This window comes from Polyodon spathula, chromosome 7, assembly GCF_017654505.1.
Source record: "Polyodon spathula isolate WHYD16114869_AA chromosome 7, ASM1765450v1, whole genome shotgun sequence".
NCBI classification, from domain to species: domain Eukaryota; kingdom Metazoa; phylum Chordata; class Actinopteri; order Acipenseriformes; family Polyodontidae; genus Polyodon; species Polyodon spathula.
Window position 1 is genome coordinate 19,918,863 of NC_054540.1, and position 19,970 is coordinate 19,938,832.

A 19,970-nucleotide genomic window follows, 5' to 3' on the forward strand; every position below is an offset into this window, starting at 1 on the left:
TAGCTAATAATGCATTGAAACAATTAAACATACCACAACTTAACTTAATAATTTTGCAAACAAACTATTTATTTGAGTTAACAGCTTCATAAGACAAAAAGCAACTACGGTATATGTTAATTATTGCTTTTTGATCAATGGAATGACTTGAAAAAAATGTCATTCTTGTAAAACAAAACAAAAATGGTCTAACTTTTCTATTACATTTCGCAGCAGGATGTACTTTAAACAAATGACCCGTTTTGTTTTCAAATATTAATAGCCCTTTTATTAATTATTTGTGAGGAAACTAAAGACATGAATTATATTTGGTCTTTTCAAGTCAGTCACGTGACAATACAAAGTTTTTTGTTAGACAGTATTTGAGTGCAAGAATACCAGCATATCAATGTGTTCTGGGGTTAGGCCTGCCCTCTTCCTTGACTATAGAGCCTGCTACTGAAGACAAACGCTCAGAGGGAGTTGATGTTGCTGGTATTTTGCTTGCAAATTTTGGCAGGTAAGGAAATCTTTCTTGATTTGCCTTCCACCATGCTCAAGGGTCAGTGTCTCTGTTTCTAGACTTTTCTGAAAGATATTGCATGATTTCTTTCTGTGCACATGAAATGTGCTGTCCATCAGAATCTTCACAGCTGCTGGTGGTTCACTGAACTGGCTGCCTCCTTTCTGCCCTGCTTCTCCCCACAGAGGAAGGTGGTTGCAACCTCAAAAGGCTCTAGTAACTATTACATTTTTAAGTACAGACCACTGGTTTGACTGCAGGTCCAGTTAATGCTGACATTTTGCAGTAATCGATGAATCAAAAAGCACAGCAGTCAGTGGCCATCTTTGCTCTAGCAATTGTGTGACCATGTGTGGAACCATCTTGTTTCAGGGAATGTTGTGGCACACTCATCTGCTGCTGTGTGTTTTTTAGAGCACTGGGTTCTGCCTCACTTCTGTAAAAATGTTCCACCAAACATTTTAATACTCCCATAGCTCTGTCAATTCTTGTAACTTTTAGAGCATTGCTCACTACTAACTGAATTGTGTGCCCTGCTCAGCTAATGTTGGCCCTGCTGAACTTGTCCTTCAGTTTTCGGGTATATTCACAATGTGCTGTTATTCATTGCTTTGGCGCACATTCGACACTGAAAGAAACACTGCAGGAAATAAACCATGAAGTATCAAGTCTCCTCTGTTTTGATTTTGTAGAAGCTGCATTATAAACAAAGAAAAAATGTAGAGTGTATAAAATATCAAACAGTTTTTAAAATTTGGTACATCTTTTTACTTAATGCTTTGCTTGTGTTGTATTTGATACAAAGCCCCTTCGTTGAATATAATAATAGTAATAATAATAATAATAATATAAGGATAATATTTTGTGTATTTCTTTGTTTCCTTGTAGCTATTAATCTTTTAACTACCACTCAATAGTGAATGCTAAACACTAAATTATATTTAGAATAGTATTTTCTGTTTAGTGTTCAGTAGTAGAGTTAAAATAAACAGAAACAAATACACAAAATATTATCCCTACATTATTATTTTAAATGTTATTCAACAAAGGGGCTTTGTTACAAAAATATAAATCGCTTGCGATGTGAGTCACCAAGTGCTATAAGACAGACCTTTCAAAGTAATGAGGCATATAACACAAGTGAGCCTGATAAGTAAGAAATGTATTTTATATTTGCCGATTTTCATTATATTAGACCTTTAATTGTCACAATGTTAGCTGAACTGACACAAGTTAATGTATTAATTACATGCATGGCTTAAAATGGGCCTTTCTTTCATCTGTTCATTTACTTTCTTATATTTAATGATGCAGATTCAAAGTCAGATTTTTTATTTCTTTTTATTTTATTTTTTAATAATGATAAATAACCAGAAGAACGTAAATCATAAATTAAAATGTTTTATTTTGATAAGATCGTATCACTTACATTTTGGTTTCTGTTTCATTCAAAGGGGTGCTTTGCTTTTTTAGGTATTCAAGCAGAACGGTCATGCTGCTATGATAAATCATCAACTGTTTATGTAAAGAGCAAGTCACTGTGCCAGTTTTTCCACCTGAAGGAAGAAAAAAATACTTTTGACTTTCTTTGCTTCAGTGCTTTTGGACAGCCCTTGTCCATTAGAGCAGGTGGATGCAGAATTGGTGTCTTAGTCTTTGTCACGCCTGCCATTTCAGTATTTTTGCGGGCCTGTTCAGATTGGACGTGGCACGGGCAAAATGACGTCATAATGTGGGTAACCATTTTGCCTCAGTTATCTGTCTACACTGCCTAAAAAAAACAACACATTGTTGCAGGTTCATACTCACTGCCATCCCGTTTTTGTTTTTGTTTTTGTTTTTCACAAAAGATGAAGTTTTCCAGGTGTTGCTACAAGTCTATGACAGGAATGTCTTTCATTTCGCATTCCTGTCCAGTTTCTCTGAGATACGAATGTACCAGTGCTACATCAAATTTAGATCAAATTTGGGCTTCTTCACACAGCAGAGCCGTGAGTAGGCTGGCTATTGTTATTATGTACACTGCAGTTGGCTGCAATTTGCAATGTTTGCCAGCTGATAGTAATTAGCAAAACAATTATCAATTAACAACCAATAATGCATTTTATTTTTACAGGGCCTCCTGATCTGTCTCACTCTATCTATCTATCTATCTATCTATCTATCTATCTATCTATCTATCTATCTATCTATCTGTGTGTGTGTGTTTATGAGGTCTGTAGGCACCAGGGTGATTGATTTATCAATGCTTGTTTAATTGAAGGTCGCAGAATAAAGCCGTAATGATCAATAATCAATTAATCAATTAATTGTTGCATCTCTGCCAGTAGTCATTACTGGGTCCAGTAAACAAATCTATCAACTAATGTTTACCAAATCTATGCATATTTATTCCGTTTTAATGGGATACTGCTTACTGCTCCTGAATTTAATTTGACCAAAACATTTTTTTAAAAATCTGGTGTTTCATTTTCAATGTTCAGTGTCTGTAGGTTATGCTTTACCTTCTTTCTCAACATACTGACACCAGTAATGTGTTAAAAAATACCTGCAGCAAGAGATGTATATTCCTGACATAGTGTGACAGAGATCGAATGATTCTTGGTGTTAGATCTCCCTCCCTACCTGCAAGGCAGCTGCGTAAAGGGAACAGAATACCCTGGAATAAATTACATGACAGTTTTTTCCCAGGGTTAGGTGGAAGTCGGCCATCTAGAAAGGGGGTAGAGCTATGATACACAAAACCAAAGACCTGGACGGAAACGGCGTGGCATCCGCGGATTGGAGGAGCGGATGCTCTCATTGACCAAGGGGTCACGGGTGCCGTTATAAAAAGGAGATGTAGTGATGTGATCTGTTCCTTTCTGAATGGGTAATTTAAATGACCAGAAGGAGAATCTGTGCTGTGAAACATGAGTGATTTGTTTGTTTTTGTTTGTCATTAATAACACTGTTTTTAATTATTTGGATGGCTAACACAATCCGGCCAACAAACTGCACTTTTGTTGTCACTAAAGAACTGTATTCACCACGTGCACTAGAGCACGCACTGTGGACTGGTGTTTGTGTTTGTGTATGTTATGTGTGGGTGAACTGAAACAGGGCTGTTATTATTATGGGGCAAACCTGTGGATTATAAATAAGCAATACACGCCGCTGTATTGCTTCATTAAAATCATTATTCTTTACTGCCTTTATCCACCAGGCATTGGATTATACAATTAAACCTTCATTGCACCTGGGTTATTGTGCACTGTTAACCACTTTGCCACACATACGTTATTCCATTTGTTTGCCACTGTGCTTACTGAATACACTTGCAGGTTTTTACACCTCATACCAGATAACATGCACTTTGTAGGTTAGTACAGCGTGACCAATTTAATTGGAACCTTTTATTGGTTTCCCCAGTGATGGTCTCATCAGTCTATACTCTGCTTACCAGTTGATATATTCTTTTATTCCCAGGCCCCTAAGGAGAATACAGTGACATCAGATAAGTAGATATAATAAAATACAACCAGCTTCTTATCTGTAATGTCAAGTGGAGCTAGCAGGCATCCAGCACCTTTTTAGCATAAGAACACTTTTTTTGTGTGTTTTGTTTCTCTAAAGACCCAGCTTCCCTTCTTGATTTGGTTGATAATATATCTTTCTCAAGGGAGTTTATTTATATTTAAATCAATGTTATTAAGTTTATGCTGTGATTTTGAAAATAAAAAAGGAACAATAATGTTTAGTAAAGAAAGATCTTGAACATAAAAACTGCCCCCCATTCAGTGTATCTACCGTATATTAAAATCTGGTATTATCTCATTTTGATTTATTATATTCATGACATCAATCAAAGCATACATAGTTATAGTGTTTTTTTTTGTTCAGAAAATGGTTTCAACCTTTCAATATTGGACCAAGAACTGTAATGTTTCCACCAGTGTTAAGCCATTTAATGAAACTACAATATTTGTGGGCACTATTAAATCATACCAAGGAAGTTTATTTATATTTTAGATTTAATTTAAAGCACTGTTGGATGTCAAAAGTTGTTTATACTAAGATAAGTGAGACTTATCAACAACCATTTATTGGGATATTGGAGTCATTTATGTGGTGTGAACAGGAGACTGGTATTTAATTCAGTAGAATCAACTTGCAAGGCACTGAGAACAATAGATATTATATGCCAGAGTTAATGATTACAACAGTTTAATTAGAGCTTTCTTTTCAAGACTACAGGAGTTGTCTATAGTTAGTTATCATTCCTAGACCTGTATACAGGTCTGCAGTGTTCAAAGAATTACATGGTGCAGCTATATCAAAACTGAATTGTGCTGCAGAGCTCCTGAAAAAAAAGGTCCAAGCTGTAAACACTATCTTTATTTTTATGCCAGGCGTGTTTAATGAAAGGGTCTAGAAGAAACCATCATGATTAAATTAACTTTCTTTTTTATATCCAGGTGTTCCTCAAGAGCGACCGTGTTGCCAGGTTGGTTCAAAGTGGGGGTTGCTCAGCTAATGACTTCAGGGAAGTCTTTAAAAAGAACATAGAGAAGAGAGTGCGCAGCCTTCCTGAAATCGATGGCCTGAGCAAAGAGACTGTCCTGAGTTCCTGGATTGCCAAGTTTGATGCGATCTACAGAGGAGAGGAGGACCTTCGTAAGCAGCTACCCAGGATGCATTTAAACGCTGTATCAGAACTGATCCTAAGTAAAGAGCAGCTTTATGAAATGTTCCAGCACATTCTGGGAATCAAGAAATTTGAACACCAGTTGCTGTACAATGCTTGTCAGGTGGGTATGCTGATTGTTTATTGTAAGACACCTGAATTGAAATAAGATTAGATCTTTGCTAATAATGTTGAACAATTATTCTTTTAGATTTTAGATTTTGAGTTGACATTCTGAGCAAATGTATATAACGACATATGATACCTTTCAATCCCAGTATATTTCACAATATATGGACTCTTTTATAATTCATTTTAAAAGAGCCCAATATCTTACTCTTCACAGGTGTTAAAAAAAATAGTATTATTGTCACTTTCAACATTCTGACAGTTTTTTAAGCTTTCTAACTTAATCACCAGGTAGGATTAAACTAGAAAATAATACTTGTTATACGAGACAGCTAATATTTCACTGGAATTGTCTCGCTATGAATACAGAGCAAAAGTAGATTAAGAATTGAAATCCAAATATATATGGGAATCTCACATACCACGTACCAAGTGCAGGATATGCTCTATAGCCTGGAGATCGCAATTTCGAATCCAGGCTATGTCACAGCCAACCGTGAACGGGATTTCCTAGAGGGCGGCGCCCAATTGGCAGAGCGTTGCCGGGTAGGGAGGGCATAGGTCGGCAGGGGAATCCACGGCTCACCGCGCATCAGTGACCGCTGTGGCCAGTAGGGCGTCTGTGGTTCTGCAGTGGAGCCACTGGATGTGTGTTGTCTGGTGGCATCTCTCTCTTGCTGTTGTTCACTACTCCGAACACCCGCCCTGAACAGGGAACAGCACCAGACTTTTTAAACAGGTGACCATCTCCCAATTATTGCTGTCTACCAAATATAGTAAAGCAATACAACCAGAAAAATCTTTTAAAAAGTTGTGTATTTATTAAGCAGTTATAGTTATAAAAAATGTTTCTTTTAGCTGTAGAATCAGTTGTAGAAATAAACCCTTGCCTGACAGTTTTGTTTGTGTTTGTTTTTGTTTTATTTTATTTCTTATTTATTTATTTATTTTTATAAACCTATAAAAAATCTATTACTTATATTAAGTAATAGAGAATAAAACACACTAAGTTAACAACTACCTAGCCTAAATTTAATTAATCGTTTTTGTAATCTTCCAGCGGCTTCTGTTGCATACACATTGCTGATAATAATGCAAACCGTGGGTCAAACCAATAATGTTCGTTGGGGTGCGTGTTTTTTCCATCAATGTCGTCCTTTTGGAGGGCCTCTGAATGCCTTTTAATTTATTTTTGTTTTTTAATCCTTTAATTAATTTCTCTGCACGCACTACTACTTTGTATATGATGTAGAATACGTGATTGTAAATATCTAACACAAGTACGTACAATACTCTTTCAAATAAACGTGTTATGATTTGGAATATGCGCTTCTTAGGGTCGATTTTGTTGTCATTGCTTGCCCCCCGGTACCTCTTTCTTTAAAAAATTAAGCACTGACTTTTTTTTACAGCTTCTTGTGCTGTGCACTTCTGTAAAATGTTTTTTTTCTTTATTTATCTATGTTGTTCATTTGCTTTTGCGCGTGTGATAATAAACCGATTGCTGTTGAAAAGTTAAAAATGTATTAGTATTCGTAAATGTATTTCAGTTTTATATTATGTTGTAAACCGATATAATAATTGTTGATATGCATATACAGTGCCTTGCAAAAGTATTCAGACCCCTGACCAATTCTCTCATATTACTGAATTGCAAATGGTACATTGAAATTTCGTTCTGTTCGATATTTTATTTTAAAACAGTGAAATTCAAAATCAATTATTGTAAGGTGACATTCGTTTTATGTTGGGAAATATTTTTAAGAAAAATAAAAAACTGAAATATCTTGCTTTCGTAAGTATTCAACCCCCACACATTAATATTTGGTAGAACCACCTTTCGCTGCAATAACAGCTTTAAGTCTTTTGGGGTAAGTATGTACCAGCCTTGCACAGTGTCTGAGTGATTTTGGTCTATTCTTCTTGGCAGATTTGCTCCAGGTTGTTCAAATAGTGCCACAGATTCTTAATGGGATTGAGATCAGGACTTTGACTGGGCCACTGTAGGACATTCACCTTTTTGTTCTTGAGCCATTCCAATGTTGCTTTGGCCTTGTGCTTGGGATCATTGTCCTGCTGAAAGGTGAATTTCCTCCCAAGCTTCATTTTTTTAGCAGACTGAAGCAGATTCTCTTGCAGTATTTTCCTGTATTTTGCTCCATCCATTTGCGCCAAACATAGCGCTTTGAGTTTTGGCCAAAAAGCTCTATCTTGGTCTCATCTGACCACAAAACCTTTTCCCACATTGCAGCTGGGCCACTCTCTTGCTTTCTGGCAAAATCCAGACGTGCTTTCAGATGGTACTTTTTGAGTATCTGCTTCTTTCTTGCCACCCTCCCTTACAGGCCAGTGTTATGCAGAGCTCTTGATATGGTTGACTGGTGCACCATTGCTCCACTCCCAACCACTGAACTCTGTAGCTTCTTCAAAGTGATTGTTGGCCTCTCTGTGGCTTCTCTCACAAGTCTCCTTCTTGTATGAGCGCTGGGTTTTGAGGGACGGACGTTTCTTGGCAGTGCATGGGTGGTGTGAGGTAGCTTCCACTTCCTGATTATTGATCCAACTGTGCTTACTGGGATATCCAAACACTTGGATATTATTTTGTACCCTTCCCTAATCTATGCATTTGTATTACTTTATCTTTAACTTCTGTAGAATGCTCTTTGGTCTTCATTTTCCTTCAGATTCACAGCCTTACCAATGATCCTTCAACGATGGGGTTTTTATCCAGAAAATGTGACAGCAACTTTAATGGTTCACAGGTGGAGGCCAATGGTAAGGTAATTGTGTCCTCGTTAGGGCAATTTCTTTCATCGGTGCAAACTGGGAGCTTCCACAGCACAGGGGTTGAATACTTATGCAAGCAAGATATTTCAGTTTTTTATTTTTCTTAAAAATATTTCCCAACATAAAACCAATGTCACCTTACAATAATTGATTCTGAGTTTCAGTGATTAAAAATAAAATATCAAACAGAACGAAATTTCAATGTACCATTTGTAATTCGGTAATATGAGAGAATTGGTCAGGGGTCTAAATACTTTTGCAAGTCACTGGATATAATATGCTTCGGTTTTTCGGATGTTTATGTAACGTACGCAATAAAAAAAAAAAGTACATAGGACTGTTTCTCCTTTCGTTATACTATTTACAGTGTTTTGAATACAGCCGTCAGAAAGACTGCTGCTGGGCTTCTAGGTGTGAGTATATCCGGTCCTTCTAGTGTTAATAGAGAAGTGTATTGGAGATTCCGAAGGCAGTGTTGCATTAGCTCTAATGCTCCCAAGGGTTGAGGCGGCAAAACCAGCATGGGTAGTTTCTATTCAACACACTACAGTGAACCCTGCTGGCAAGGTGCCCAGCGAGCTCAGAACAGCAGTGCTGGCCTTTGTCCTCCAGAAGCTGGTAGTTTGCTGGCATTGGCTCTCGAGTGCCTTGGTGTAAAAGAGGAAGCTAGCTTGGACATGGGATTGGAGGACGCCCACTGAACCTTGGGTTCTCCTAAACTATGTAAGGGAATTTCTGCAGTGAGGGGGAAGAATTATTGGACTATTGGAGTCAGTATGTGGAACAAGTCCCAGCCTTAACGTTATACCTAACATAAATAATCCACCAAGCAAACATGACCACCACCACTGTCCATTAAACAGGATGTGTTGTCAGTCTGTGCCAAAAGATATAACTGATAAATCATAGTTAGAATGTCCTATAGGGTGTTTCATGGTTACGGAACTTTTATGCAAAATACTTTTCTTTGTAGTGTTATACTGAAGGGTATTCTGGATACACCCCTGTGACAGAGACAGAATGATTCTTGGTAATTAATCTCTCTTCTGACCTGTGAGGGCACTTTGTAAGGACTGGATGGCCAGACAGTTCATTCCCAGGGTTAGAAGGAAGTCGGACATCTAGAAACGGGGCAGAGCTACGATACACTAAATCATTGACCTGGAAGGGAAATGATGTGGCAGCCGCGGATTGGAGGAGCCGTTGCACGTTAACCAAGGGGGCGTGATTGATGGTACAAAAGAGGGCGTAGCGAAGTGATCTGTTCCTTGTTATGGTTAAGCTGAACTGGAAGGAGAAACCTATGTTGTTATCGTGAGTGTTTTGTTTATTTTGTCGTTAATAAATACACTGTTTGTTGTTATTAAGATGGCTAACACAATCCGGAGCTGTCGCCAAAGGCCAGCACTAAACCCGGACAACACTTCACCTTGTTTGCACGATAAACTGTATTTGCACTACGAGCACTAGAGCACTCACTGGACTTGTGTTTGTATTACATGTGGGTGTAAAAAGATCAGGGCTATTATTATTTTGGGACCAACCCGTGGAGTAAACCAGAGCAATACATGCCGCTGTATTGTCTGTTATCATTGCATCTGGATTATCATTGACTGTCTGTTCATTGATCACTGCTATATTCCTGCACCTGCACGCAGTTAACCACTTTGCCACAACCCCCTGTCTCTGTTTTTCTCATTAACTCTTCTCAATTTTGACCAAAATCAATTTTTCACTCTGTTGCTGTTGGTAATGTGATCTGGTAGCTAAGTGAAGTTTTAATGTTTTGTTATTTTTCTTAAGGGTGCTAGTGTAATAGCCATTTCTATTTTCTCGTTGCTACTTTTTGAATGAATAAGTATACATATCGGTACATCTGATCCTTCCAGTGTAAATTAGTCTAGCAGACAGGATCAGTGCTCTTCTCAGCTACTCAATGTCATTAGCCACAGTCCATCAGAAGATCCATGGTACCTAGGGGCAGAAGCTCAAAGGACTCCTCTTAACTTTTCTTACTGAATAAATAACAAGATTTGAGCTTTTTTTAATTTGTATTTTAGTTTTTATGCTTTTTGATGGTTCAATAACCTAGTTAATCATATATGTTAAATGGGAATATATAATTAAAGGTACAGCAATTGAAATGGTTCTGTATGGGGCACGTGTCACAGAGACGGCCGAAGTGGGCGGCGTCAGAACCAGGAAAAGGAATGAAATACACAAAACACAGGACGGATGAAATGAAGTGATGAAGACGCCTGTTGGCGCCGGTTTAATACCAAATAAAAGGTTTACACAAACACGAAAAACACAGGACACGGCACTCTACGCCAAAATAAATAGACAAACGAAAACAGACTAAACTTAACGAAACGGTGCACGGACAGACACTGACAAACACGGTGAGCGGATACTTTCTCCTATTATTATTACTACTACTGCTTATGCTTAGTGCTCTCCGTCTCCAATCCCGTTCTCCGCTCACCGAACACCCAACCGCCAGTATGTGACAACGTGCATCTATATATACTATTGTGCTGGGATTCAATTACCAATTAATTATTCACTTGAATCCCAGCACGTGAATTAATAAAGTGCAATTCCCCGTGCTCACATATTATTACATTTTACTTGCACGTGAAGTGCTGTGCAATCCTCGTGCCTAAATACACATATACATTTTTTAAACACTCGTGTTACACAGACCCGTTTATATCCCGTGTACCAATGTCTATACACCAACATTTAAACACACCACACGCAACACATAACAGATAATATACACAGGGGCGGGCACTTTGTTACATATACCCCCTCCTGTGCAAAGCACACATGGCCTCAATGGCCACCTCCCCCCTTAAAAGCCCAAAAGTCCCGCCCAAAGTCCTTGGCCAGGACCAGAGGCTTCCAGGGGCCCACAGGTCGTAATGCTGTCAGCAGGGTAGCATTCTCCTGCCAGGGTAGTCCTAGCAGCGGAAAGGCTGCTTGGGGTGTGGTCTCCTGACCTTCCCCCTCCTTCGGCGCCGGCAGCTCCCCTTGGTGGGGCTTCAACCACCGTTCTTCCTGCAGGGAAGAAACTGCAGAGGGAGCAGGTCTCCGGACCTCCCCCACGATCTCCGGCGGAGAAACTGCTGCTGGGGTTGGCGGTCTCCAGACCTCCTCCCCCTCCTCCGGCAGCGAAACTGCTGCTGGGGTTGGCGGTCTCCAGACCTCCTCCCCCTCCTCTGGCAGCGAAACTGCTGCTGGGGTTGGCGGTCTCCAGACCTCCTCCCCCTTCTCCGGCAGCGAAACTGCTGCTGGGGTTGGCGGTCTCCAGACCTCCTCCCCCTCCTCCGGCAGCGAAACTGCTGCTGGGGTTGGCGGTCTCCAGACCTCCTCCCCCTCCTCCGGCAGCGAAACTGCTGCTGGGGTTGGCGGTCTCCAGACCTCCTCCCCCTTCTTCGTGGCCGGCAGCTCCCCTTCGTGGGGTTCCGGCCACAGTACTTCCGGCTGTGATGCGGAGCGGCGGGCAACCCCAGGCGATGCAGAGCGGCGGGCAACCCCAGGCGATGCAGAGCGGCGGGCAACCCCAGGCGATGCAGAGCGGCGGGCAACCCCAGGCGATGCAGAGCGGCGGGCAACCCCAGGCGATGCAGAGCGGCGGGCAACCCCAGGCGATGCAGAGCGGCGGGCAACCCCAGGCGATGCAGAGCGGCGGGCAACCCCAGGCGATGCAGAGCATCCTTGGGCGAAGCGAGGCTGGCATCCTTGGGCGAAGCGAGGCTGGCATCCTTGGGCGAAGCGAGGCTGGCATCCTTGGGCGAAGCGAGGCTGGCATCCTTGGGCGAAGCGAGGCTGGCATCCTTGGGCGAAGCGAGGCTGGCATCCTTGGGCGAAGCGAGGCTGGCAGTCAGGACAAGCTGGGGTGCGGGTGTTGGCCCTCTTTTCGGCCACTGCAGCCGGGAGGTTCTTCCCCGTGCTTCCCTCAGCAGCCTATGCAAGGGCTGCTGAGGACCGCCAGCATCTAGTCCTGGCCCTTGTGGTGCAGGGAGAGGCAGCTCCTGCTCCTCTCCCCCTGATGGAGGTGGAGGCAGAGGAAGCTCCAGCTCCTCTCCTCGTGATGGTGGGGGAAGTGATACCAGCAGGCATTCACCCTCTGCTGGTGGGGGAAGTGATACCAGCAGGCATTCACCCTCTGCTGGTGGGGGGAAGTGATACCAGCAGGCATTCACCCTCTGCTGGTGGGGGAAGTGATACCAGCAGGCATTCACCCTCTGCTGGTGGCGGAGGCAGAGGCAGCTCCTGCTGCTCTCCCCCTGCCGGTGGAGGTGGCGGAGGCAGAGGCAGCTCCTGCTGCTCTCCCCCTGCCGGTGGAGGTGGCGGAGGCAGAGGCAGCTCCAGCTGCTCTGCTCCTGGCGGTGGAGGTGGCGGAGGCAGAGGCAGCTCCTGCTGCTCTGCCCCTGCCGGTGGAGGTGGCAGAGGCAGCTCCAGCTCCTCTCCTCGTGATGTGGGGGAAGTGATACCAGCAGGCATTCACCCTCTGCTGGTGGGGGAAGTGATACCAGCAGGCATTCACCCTCTGCTGGTGGGGGAAGTGATACCAGCAGGCATTCACCCTCTGCTGGTGGGGGAAGTGATACCAGCAGGCATTCACCCTCTGCTGGTGGACAGGGACCCAGCAGGCATTCACCCTCTGCTGGTGGACAGGGACCCAGCAGGCATTCACCCTCTGCTGGTGGACAGGGACCCAGCAGGCATTCACCCTCTGCTGGTGGAAAGTGGACCCAGCAGGCATTCACCCTCTGCTGGTGGACAGGGACCCAGCAGGCATTCACCCTCTGCTGGTGGACAGGGACCCAGCAGGCATTCACCCTCTGCTGGTGGGGGAAGTGATACCAGCAGGCATTCACCCTCTGCTGGTGGACAGGGACCCAGCAGGCATTCACCCTCTGCTGGTGGAGAGGGACCCAGCAGGCATTCACCCTCTGCTGGTGGCGGAGGCAGAGGCAGCTCCTGCTGCTCTCCCCCTGCCGGTGGAGGTGGCGGAGGCAGAGGCAGCTCCTGCTGCTCTCCCCCTGCCGGTGGAGGTGGCGGAGGCAGAGGCAGCTCCTGCTGCTCTCCCCCTGCCGGTGGAGGTGGCGGAGGCAGAGGCAGCTCCTGCTGCTCTGCTCCTGCCGGTGGAGGTGGCGGAGGCAGAGGCAGCTCCTGCTGCTCTGCTCCTGCCGGTGGAGGTGGCGGAGGCAGAGGCAGCTCCTGCTGCTCTCCCCCTGCCGGTGGAGGTGGCGGAGGCAGAGGCAGCTCCTGCTGCTCTGCTCCTGCCCATGGAGGTGGGAGCGGCGTGTAGTCTCCTGGTGGTGGAGGTGGGAGCGGTGTGTAGTCTCCCCTTGAAACAGGGGACTGGTGCGGCTCTCCCTCACTTGCAGGGGACTGGTGCGGCTGTGGAGACAGCGGTGGGACCTCTGCCTTCCTCTTCCCTTTTCCCCTTCTCTGCCACCTCCTCACCTTCCTCTCCTGCGGCAGTTCCTCCTCTCCCTCCTGGTAGGGGCAGCGGAAGGGACAATTGGCAAAGAGATGGTCCTGGTTGCAGAGGAGGCACCCCGGCAAGGACTGGTTACATCGCCGGGGATGTCTGGCCCTTAGGCGGCACTCCTCCTCCCTGTCCCTCACCTCTTTATCCTCTTTCCTGCTTCTCCCCATTTCTTTCTTTTTTTTTTTTTTTGTAATCCAAAGACGCCCCTTTTTTTTTTTTTTTTTTTTTTTCTCCCACACACAAAAAAAAAACACCTCTCCTGGTCTGACGCTTGGAGGCGCTGTTAAATCCCACGCAGGACACCACGTGTCACAGAGACGGCCGAAGTGGGCGGCGTCAGAACCAGGAAAAGGAATGAAATACACAAAACACAGGACGGATGAAATGAAATGATGAAGACGCCTGTTGGCGCCGGTTTAATACAAAATAAAAGGTTTACACAAACACGAAAAACACAGGACACGGCACTCTACGCCAAAATAAATAGACAAACGAAAACAGACTAAACTTAACAAAACGGTGCACGGACAGACACTGACAAACACGGTGAGCGGATACTTTCTCCTCTTATTATACTACTACTGCTTATTTCCTCCGTCTCCAATCCCGTTCTCCGCTCACCGAACACCCAACCGCCAGTATGTGACAACGTGCATCTATATATACTATTGTGCTGGGATTCAATTACCAATTAATTATTCACTTGAATCCCAGCACGTGAATTAATAAAGTGCAATTCCCCGTGCTCACATATTATTACATTTTACTTGCACGTGAAGTGCTGTGCAATCCTCGTGCCTAAATACACATATACATTTTTAAACACTCGTGTTACACAGACCCGTTTATATCCCGTGTACCAATGTCTATACACCAACATTTAAACACACCACACGCAACACATAACAGATAATATACACAGGGGCGGGCACTTTGTCACAGGCACCTTTTGCCATATGAAACACAATTGCATAGCTGCATGTTTATAAAATTTATGTGGCTTTGTTTAATGATTTTTTAAAGTATTTAAAATGATAGATGAAACAGCATGATGTTTACACGATGGTCCTATAAGTTAACAGCATTCTTAAATATGGAAAAAGCAGTGTTTTGTAACTGTGGACATCTTCACCTTTAAAATAGGCTGTATTATTTATTTCTAGCATGAAAATTGTCTTATAACTTGAAGCAATGTACAAAATACGAAGCTTTCATGAACCACTAATGTACACTTTAACCAGACAAGTGTGTGTTGTCTAAATTTAGATATCACCATGGAGGGGTAATTAGATAAATGTGCATTTTAGCACTGCTTGTCTCCCTCCTACATGAAACAATTATTAATTACAGACTTGCTTTAGAGGTTTCCAACTTTCTGTAGGCTATATGTGAAAGTGAAATTATAAAATGACAGATAAAACAATATTTATGTATTCATACTAACAAGACATAGAAGCTGTAATATTTGTGTGGCATACCATGCTTAAAATCTCATAACTTAACCAACATGATAATGAAACAGCTGGAATTGTATATATAATGGGTATCCTGTAGTTTCCCCATATTTTAGGCAATGTCTAAACCTTAAACCCCTCCTAAAGAATTGATAGCATGCTCTGTCAAGTTAATAGAACAGTATACTGCATTGTGGGCAGAGAGATGCTGTATGGAGACTGGTGAAGGGGGCAGGGTATAAGAATATTCAAATAAGGCATTTTAAACTGAATAAAAACTGTGCTTTTTTGAAAGGAGAGTCAATTTATGTCAAAGATTAGATGTAAATATATATTTTTATTCTAGTTGAAATAGCATATCTCTTATATTGTCTTTTCCCCGGATTTCATTGATCTCCTATAACCTTAATAATATTGTATCTAAGGCATTGGCCTTTAGATTACTCAGTGGAATGCTAACATATCAAGAGTTATTTCTCTTGTTTTGTCTTAACATAAAAAAAATTAAAAAAAATCACAGCACTGTTTGGCAAGGCGTACATAATAATAACCTTTTCAATTCCAGCATTTATATTTCAGGCTTTCATTACATATTCAATAGAGGATGTACTGTCGATTTAAACTTCTTTGAATGAAAGCTCTGTAGCTTTCATTCTCTATAGTACTTGGTTTTAGGAATCAGTTACTTCTGTACTTGCTTATTTCATTATGTTTTAACTCTTTCATCACCGGATCTTAAAATTTACAGGAAAAAAAAAAAAAACTCCACTCAAAACATCAGACCAGTAAACTGATCTAATATACTTATATGTTTACATATGCCCATTTGTTTTTCATTATTAGACACTGAGACTACTTAACCCTTTGCTCAGTGGTAAGGGGGGAAAATGAGCCCCAGTTTAAAATAAACATATCTCATAATGTTTTTAAGATTCTGGGATAGTCTTACATTAAATGTTGATCAATTAACTAAAATATATATGACGGTGTAGAATGTGTATACAGTGCTAATTTAACTATAAATAATGCATAATGTAACACAATCATGTAAAACGTACAAAATATTATTAAATATTCTTGAATTGCAATGATTAGTAAGTAGTAGTAGCAGTTTAGCAGTGAATCATCATAGTGACCATTTATATATAAATCACAAGACTTGCTTTTAAATCACAAGTCTTACATTTTGTTTTAAAAGCCAAAGCGACTAATATTTGTTAATGTAAATACAGTTACCCATAGCAGTTTGTAATGAAGTGTGTCAAGCATTAAATACTTAATCTCTCATTGTAGCTTTAGCAAAGATTAGTGTGTGATTGGTGTGTATCTATATCTGAAATTCACGATAGTAGGAAATATATATATATATATATATATATATATATATATAATAGAGAGAGAGAGAGAGAGAGAGAGAGAGAGAGAGAGAGAGAGAAAACTTCGTTGAGAAGATTCAACTAAAAAGGAAAGATCCTACTTTTATACTTATTGGTAATGTAGAAGAAAGATCAGTTTTGAAGGCACAAAAAGTCAGAAACAACACTTTTCATTTGTTGCTGTGTTTTGTTTATAAAAGTGCTCTTTAAACTGCAGCTTTCCGCCTCCGGGTCTGCTTCCTGCCATTTGTCAGCCTTGGCCATGGTGCTGTCCGGTCACAACAAGTGGTACTCAGCCTCTTACACCAATGAGTTGTGTCAATAACTTTTTTTGGGAGGGAATTCCTTAAAACGTGCTTTTAGAATGACATTTTATGTGTCTAGCCCTATCCCCCAAGCATGCACATAACACATGCATAGCTGTGTCACTCTCATTGGTTAATGTATAATCAGTCACAAATGGAGAAAACCCACCCCATTGTTCCGCGTGAACAAGAATGACCCCAAAAAATACTTTCATGCATAACTGCAGTTAAACACTGTACAGTAAAATATTGTCGTGCATAACTGCAGTTAAAGACTGTACAGTAAAATACTGTCGTGCATAACTGCACATAAAGATTGTACAGTGTGTACTGTGCTAAATCAAAGATAAGTCATCCTTGATTGAGACACAGTTCCTGTTTTAACCTATTTTTTTGGTTTTATGAACACAATTTCTTGTCATTTTTTTTTTTTTTTTTTTTTTTTTTTTTTAAATCAGCTGGACAATGCAGATGAACAGGCAGCACAGATCCGAAGGGAACTGGATGGACGCCTGCAACTAGCTGATCAAATGGCTAAAGTAAGAATGAACAGAATCTATTCATAAAAATAAATAAATAAATAATAAATCGGCAACCAGCTCTCCATGGGTTTTCCCTTGTATTGTAATAAGCTATTGTATGTGTATCAGAAACTCTTTCAACTTACCCCTAAATGACAATCACAGAAACTTGATATACTGAATGTATCTTAAACTGAGGAAATGGTTATTTCCTAGAGTACTGTTCTCATATAATTAATCAATATCACTGATAATACAGGAATCTGCAGAGTGCACTGGCAACAATTTTGACAAGTTTAAAAATTATTGAAAGTGCAATCTGTTTTTTTTTTTTTTTTTTTTTTTTTTTTTTAATTGAAAACTGTATAGAATTACAAATAAAACTGAGAGTTATTCATGTTAACACCAGTGTATTCTTGTTTGTGTTTTAAGGAAAGGAAATATCCAAAGTTTGTTGCAAAAGAGATGGAAAGCCTGTATATTGAAGAGTTGAAATCTTCAGTAAATTTGCTCATGGCCAACCTGGAGAGCCTGCCAGTTTCAAAAGGTGGTTCTGAATTTAAGCTTCAGAAACTGAAACGATGCCAGAATTCCTCGTTTCTTGACATTGGAGATGAAAATGACACCCAGCTCTCCAAGTCAGATGTTGTTCTGTCATTTACACTCGAGGTGAGAAATGTGCACCAATACTGCTTTATTCACTGAGTAAACAATGGCTTCAGACATATTGAAACAGATATAACTGTACCAGGACAAATCCACAAGAAATATTCGAAGTTCAAATGTATACAGTGCTCCCCCTTTATAAGGTGGCCCGTTATATGTGGAACAGTTTATAAGGCAGTACGGTCATGGCTCCCATTTTCCCCATAATGCCTTTACCCTAACGATAGTATTCTCGTTATAAGGCAGAACACAAATAGCACAGTCTCTTAACTATGGCTCCCAATTACAGCGTTATAAAGGAGGAGCACTGAATTTCCTGCATCCTGATTGGCTGCTGACATTCCAATGCAATATATTTAAAAGAGTACAACCATTGGTTTGTATCGCATTTGATTACAATAATGATAGGCATACCAATAGTTACAAAAAGATAATTTGACATCTATCTAATATAATACCACAACTGCTCCAAAACAGTAGAATATTGTATTTAAAATATAGTTGAGCTATGTTCCCTAAATGTGATTAGATCTGGATGATGAGTGGCGGAATAGTTGCCTTATTTGGCTTCATAATGATGTAACATCATTTTTATTTTATTAATTAATTTTTATATCCGTTCACATAAGACCTGCCATTGAAATCCAATTTTACACATGTAGATTTATTTTATCTTTTTTTTTTGTAGTTGAGACAGCTTATTTTATTTGGATATTGTCCTCTTCAAAAATTATAATACTAGATTTGAATATTTACCAACATATTTGTCCTCAGCTAAACACATTCAAGTGCTGTGGTGTATGCTTAATATTGTGGTCTGTTATTTCTGTCTTAGATTGTTATTATTGAGGTGCAAGGCTTGAGGTCAGTGGCTCCCAACAGGATTGTGTATTGCACAATGGAAGTAGAAGGAGGAGAAAAGCTCCAGACAGACCAAGCAGAAGCCTCAAGACCACAGTAAGAATATGTTTTATTCTCCATTTCTCAGTTTGGAAGTAATGCATTATTGTTATTATTTAGTGGTTTCACAAACCCCGATTTTAATACTCATTTTATTTAAGCTACAGTAACATTAGGCAGTCCACATGTGTGCTAATCAGGGTCTCTGGAACCAAAATGCTTTTCCATTTTATTGCACATGCAATAGTATGACAGTTTGCAGCAAAAACATTTTATTAGTAACTAAGGGATTAAACTAACATGTAAACCTGCTGAATATTTCCGGTTTAGTAATAAAGATGGTACTAGGAGAACATGAGAAACATATGTATGAGTTAAACTACACAAATGTTTTAATTAATTGTGTGCAACTTCATTTAAAGCATAAGTCCTGCTTATCATGTGAGTTGCATAGCTGAAAAGCATCCTTTATATCCATCCGTCTTATTGTTTTTAAACGTTTAGTAATACAAGTGCAGCATTTAACTTATTGTTTTGCCTCAACTACCACTTGGATGCAAAGCAAAAATGAATTCCTTTATCATGATAGGTCCTTTTTCATTGTTTTACTTTGTTGTTTTACAAGGACAGCCCTGAAATGCTTCACTTGTATTCGTTTTATGTCATTCAAAAACTGATGGCTCTTGATAATACCTGAAATAATTGTGTTTACTAGAAAGACACGACACAAGAATCTCTGAAAAAAAAAAAAAAAAAAAAAAAAAAAAGATTTGTTTTATGAGAATCATCCAGTCCTACTCTCTACTGCAACAATATTGGTTCTCTGATTGGAATGGCTTATTGTGATGTCTGAAATCAATAAACAGTGTTGCAGAAATAGCCTGATCTAGAAACACTTGCATGCTTGTAAGAAAAAAAATACCTCAACTGTCTTGCAGACAAAACCGTTTTGAATACTGACTTATTTTGAATACTGATTGTACATGGGAAAGGACCCCTTGATCAGAAGCCTTTGGATACCCAAAATGCACCAGCAGTGTTTGACCACTTAAGTTAAATGCTGTCCATTTGAAAAAGAATGTTCCTTGAACATACACTCCACAGATGTGTCTCAGCCTTAATGCTTTAATATGAATACAATCACAATGGTTTTAT

The 19,970-nt window shown here is 40.7% G+C and overlaps 1 protein-coding gene across 6 annotated transcripts in view; it reads left to right on the plus strand.

Annotated features, from left to right (window-relative positions):
- Positions 1 to 19,970, plus strand: part of LOC121318323 (calcium-dependent secretion activator 2-like) — a 182,665-nt gene that overhangs the window by 60,447 nt on the left and 102,248 nt on the right. For all 6 annotated transcript variants that reach the window (XM_041254845.1, XM_041254846.1, XM_041254847.1 and 3 more), the window contains exons 3-6: positions 4,960 to 5,292; positions 17,187 to 17,267; positions 17,682 to 17,918; positions 18,751 to 18,872. In XM_041254845.1, coding sequence (XP_041110779.1) covers positions 4,960 to 5,292; positions 17,187 to 17,267; positions 17,682 to 17,918; positions 18,751 to 18,872 — 773 coding nt within the window. The remainder of the gene's footprint in view (positions 1 to 4,959; positions 5,293 to 17,186; positions 17,268 to 17,681; positions 17,919 to 18,750; positions 18,873 to 19,970) is intronic.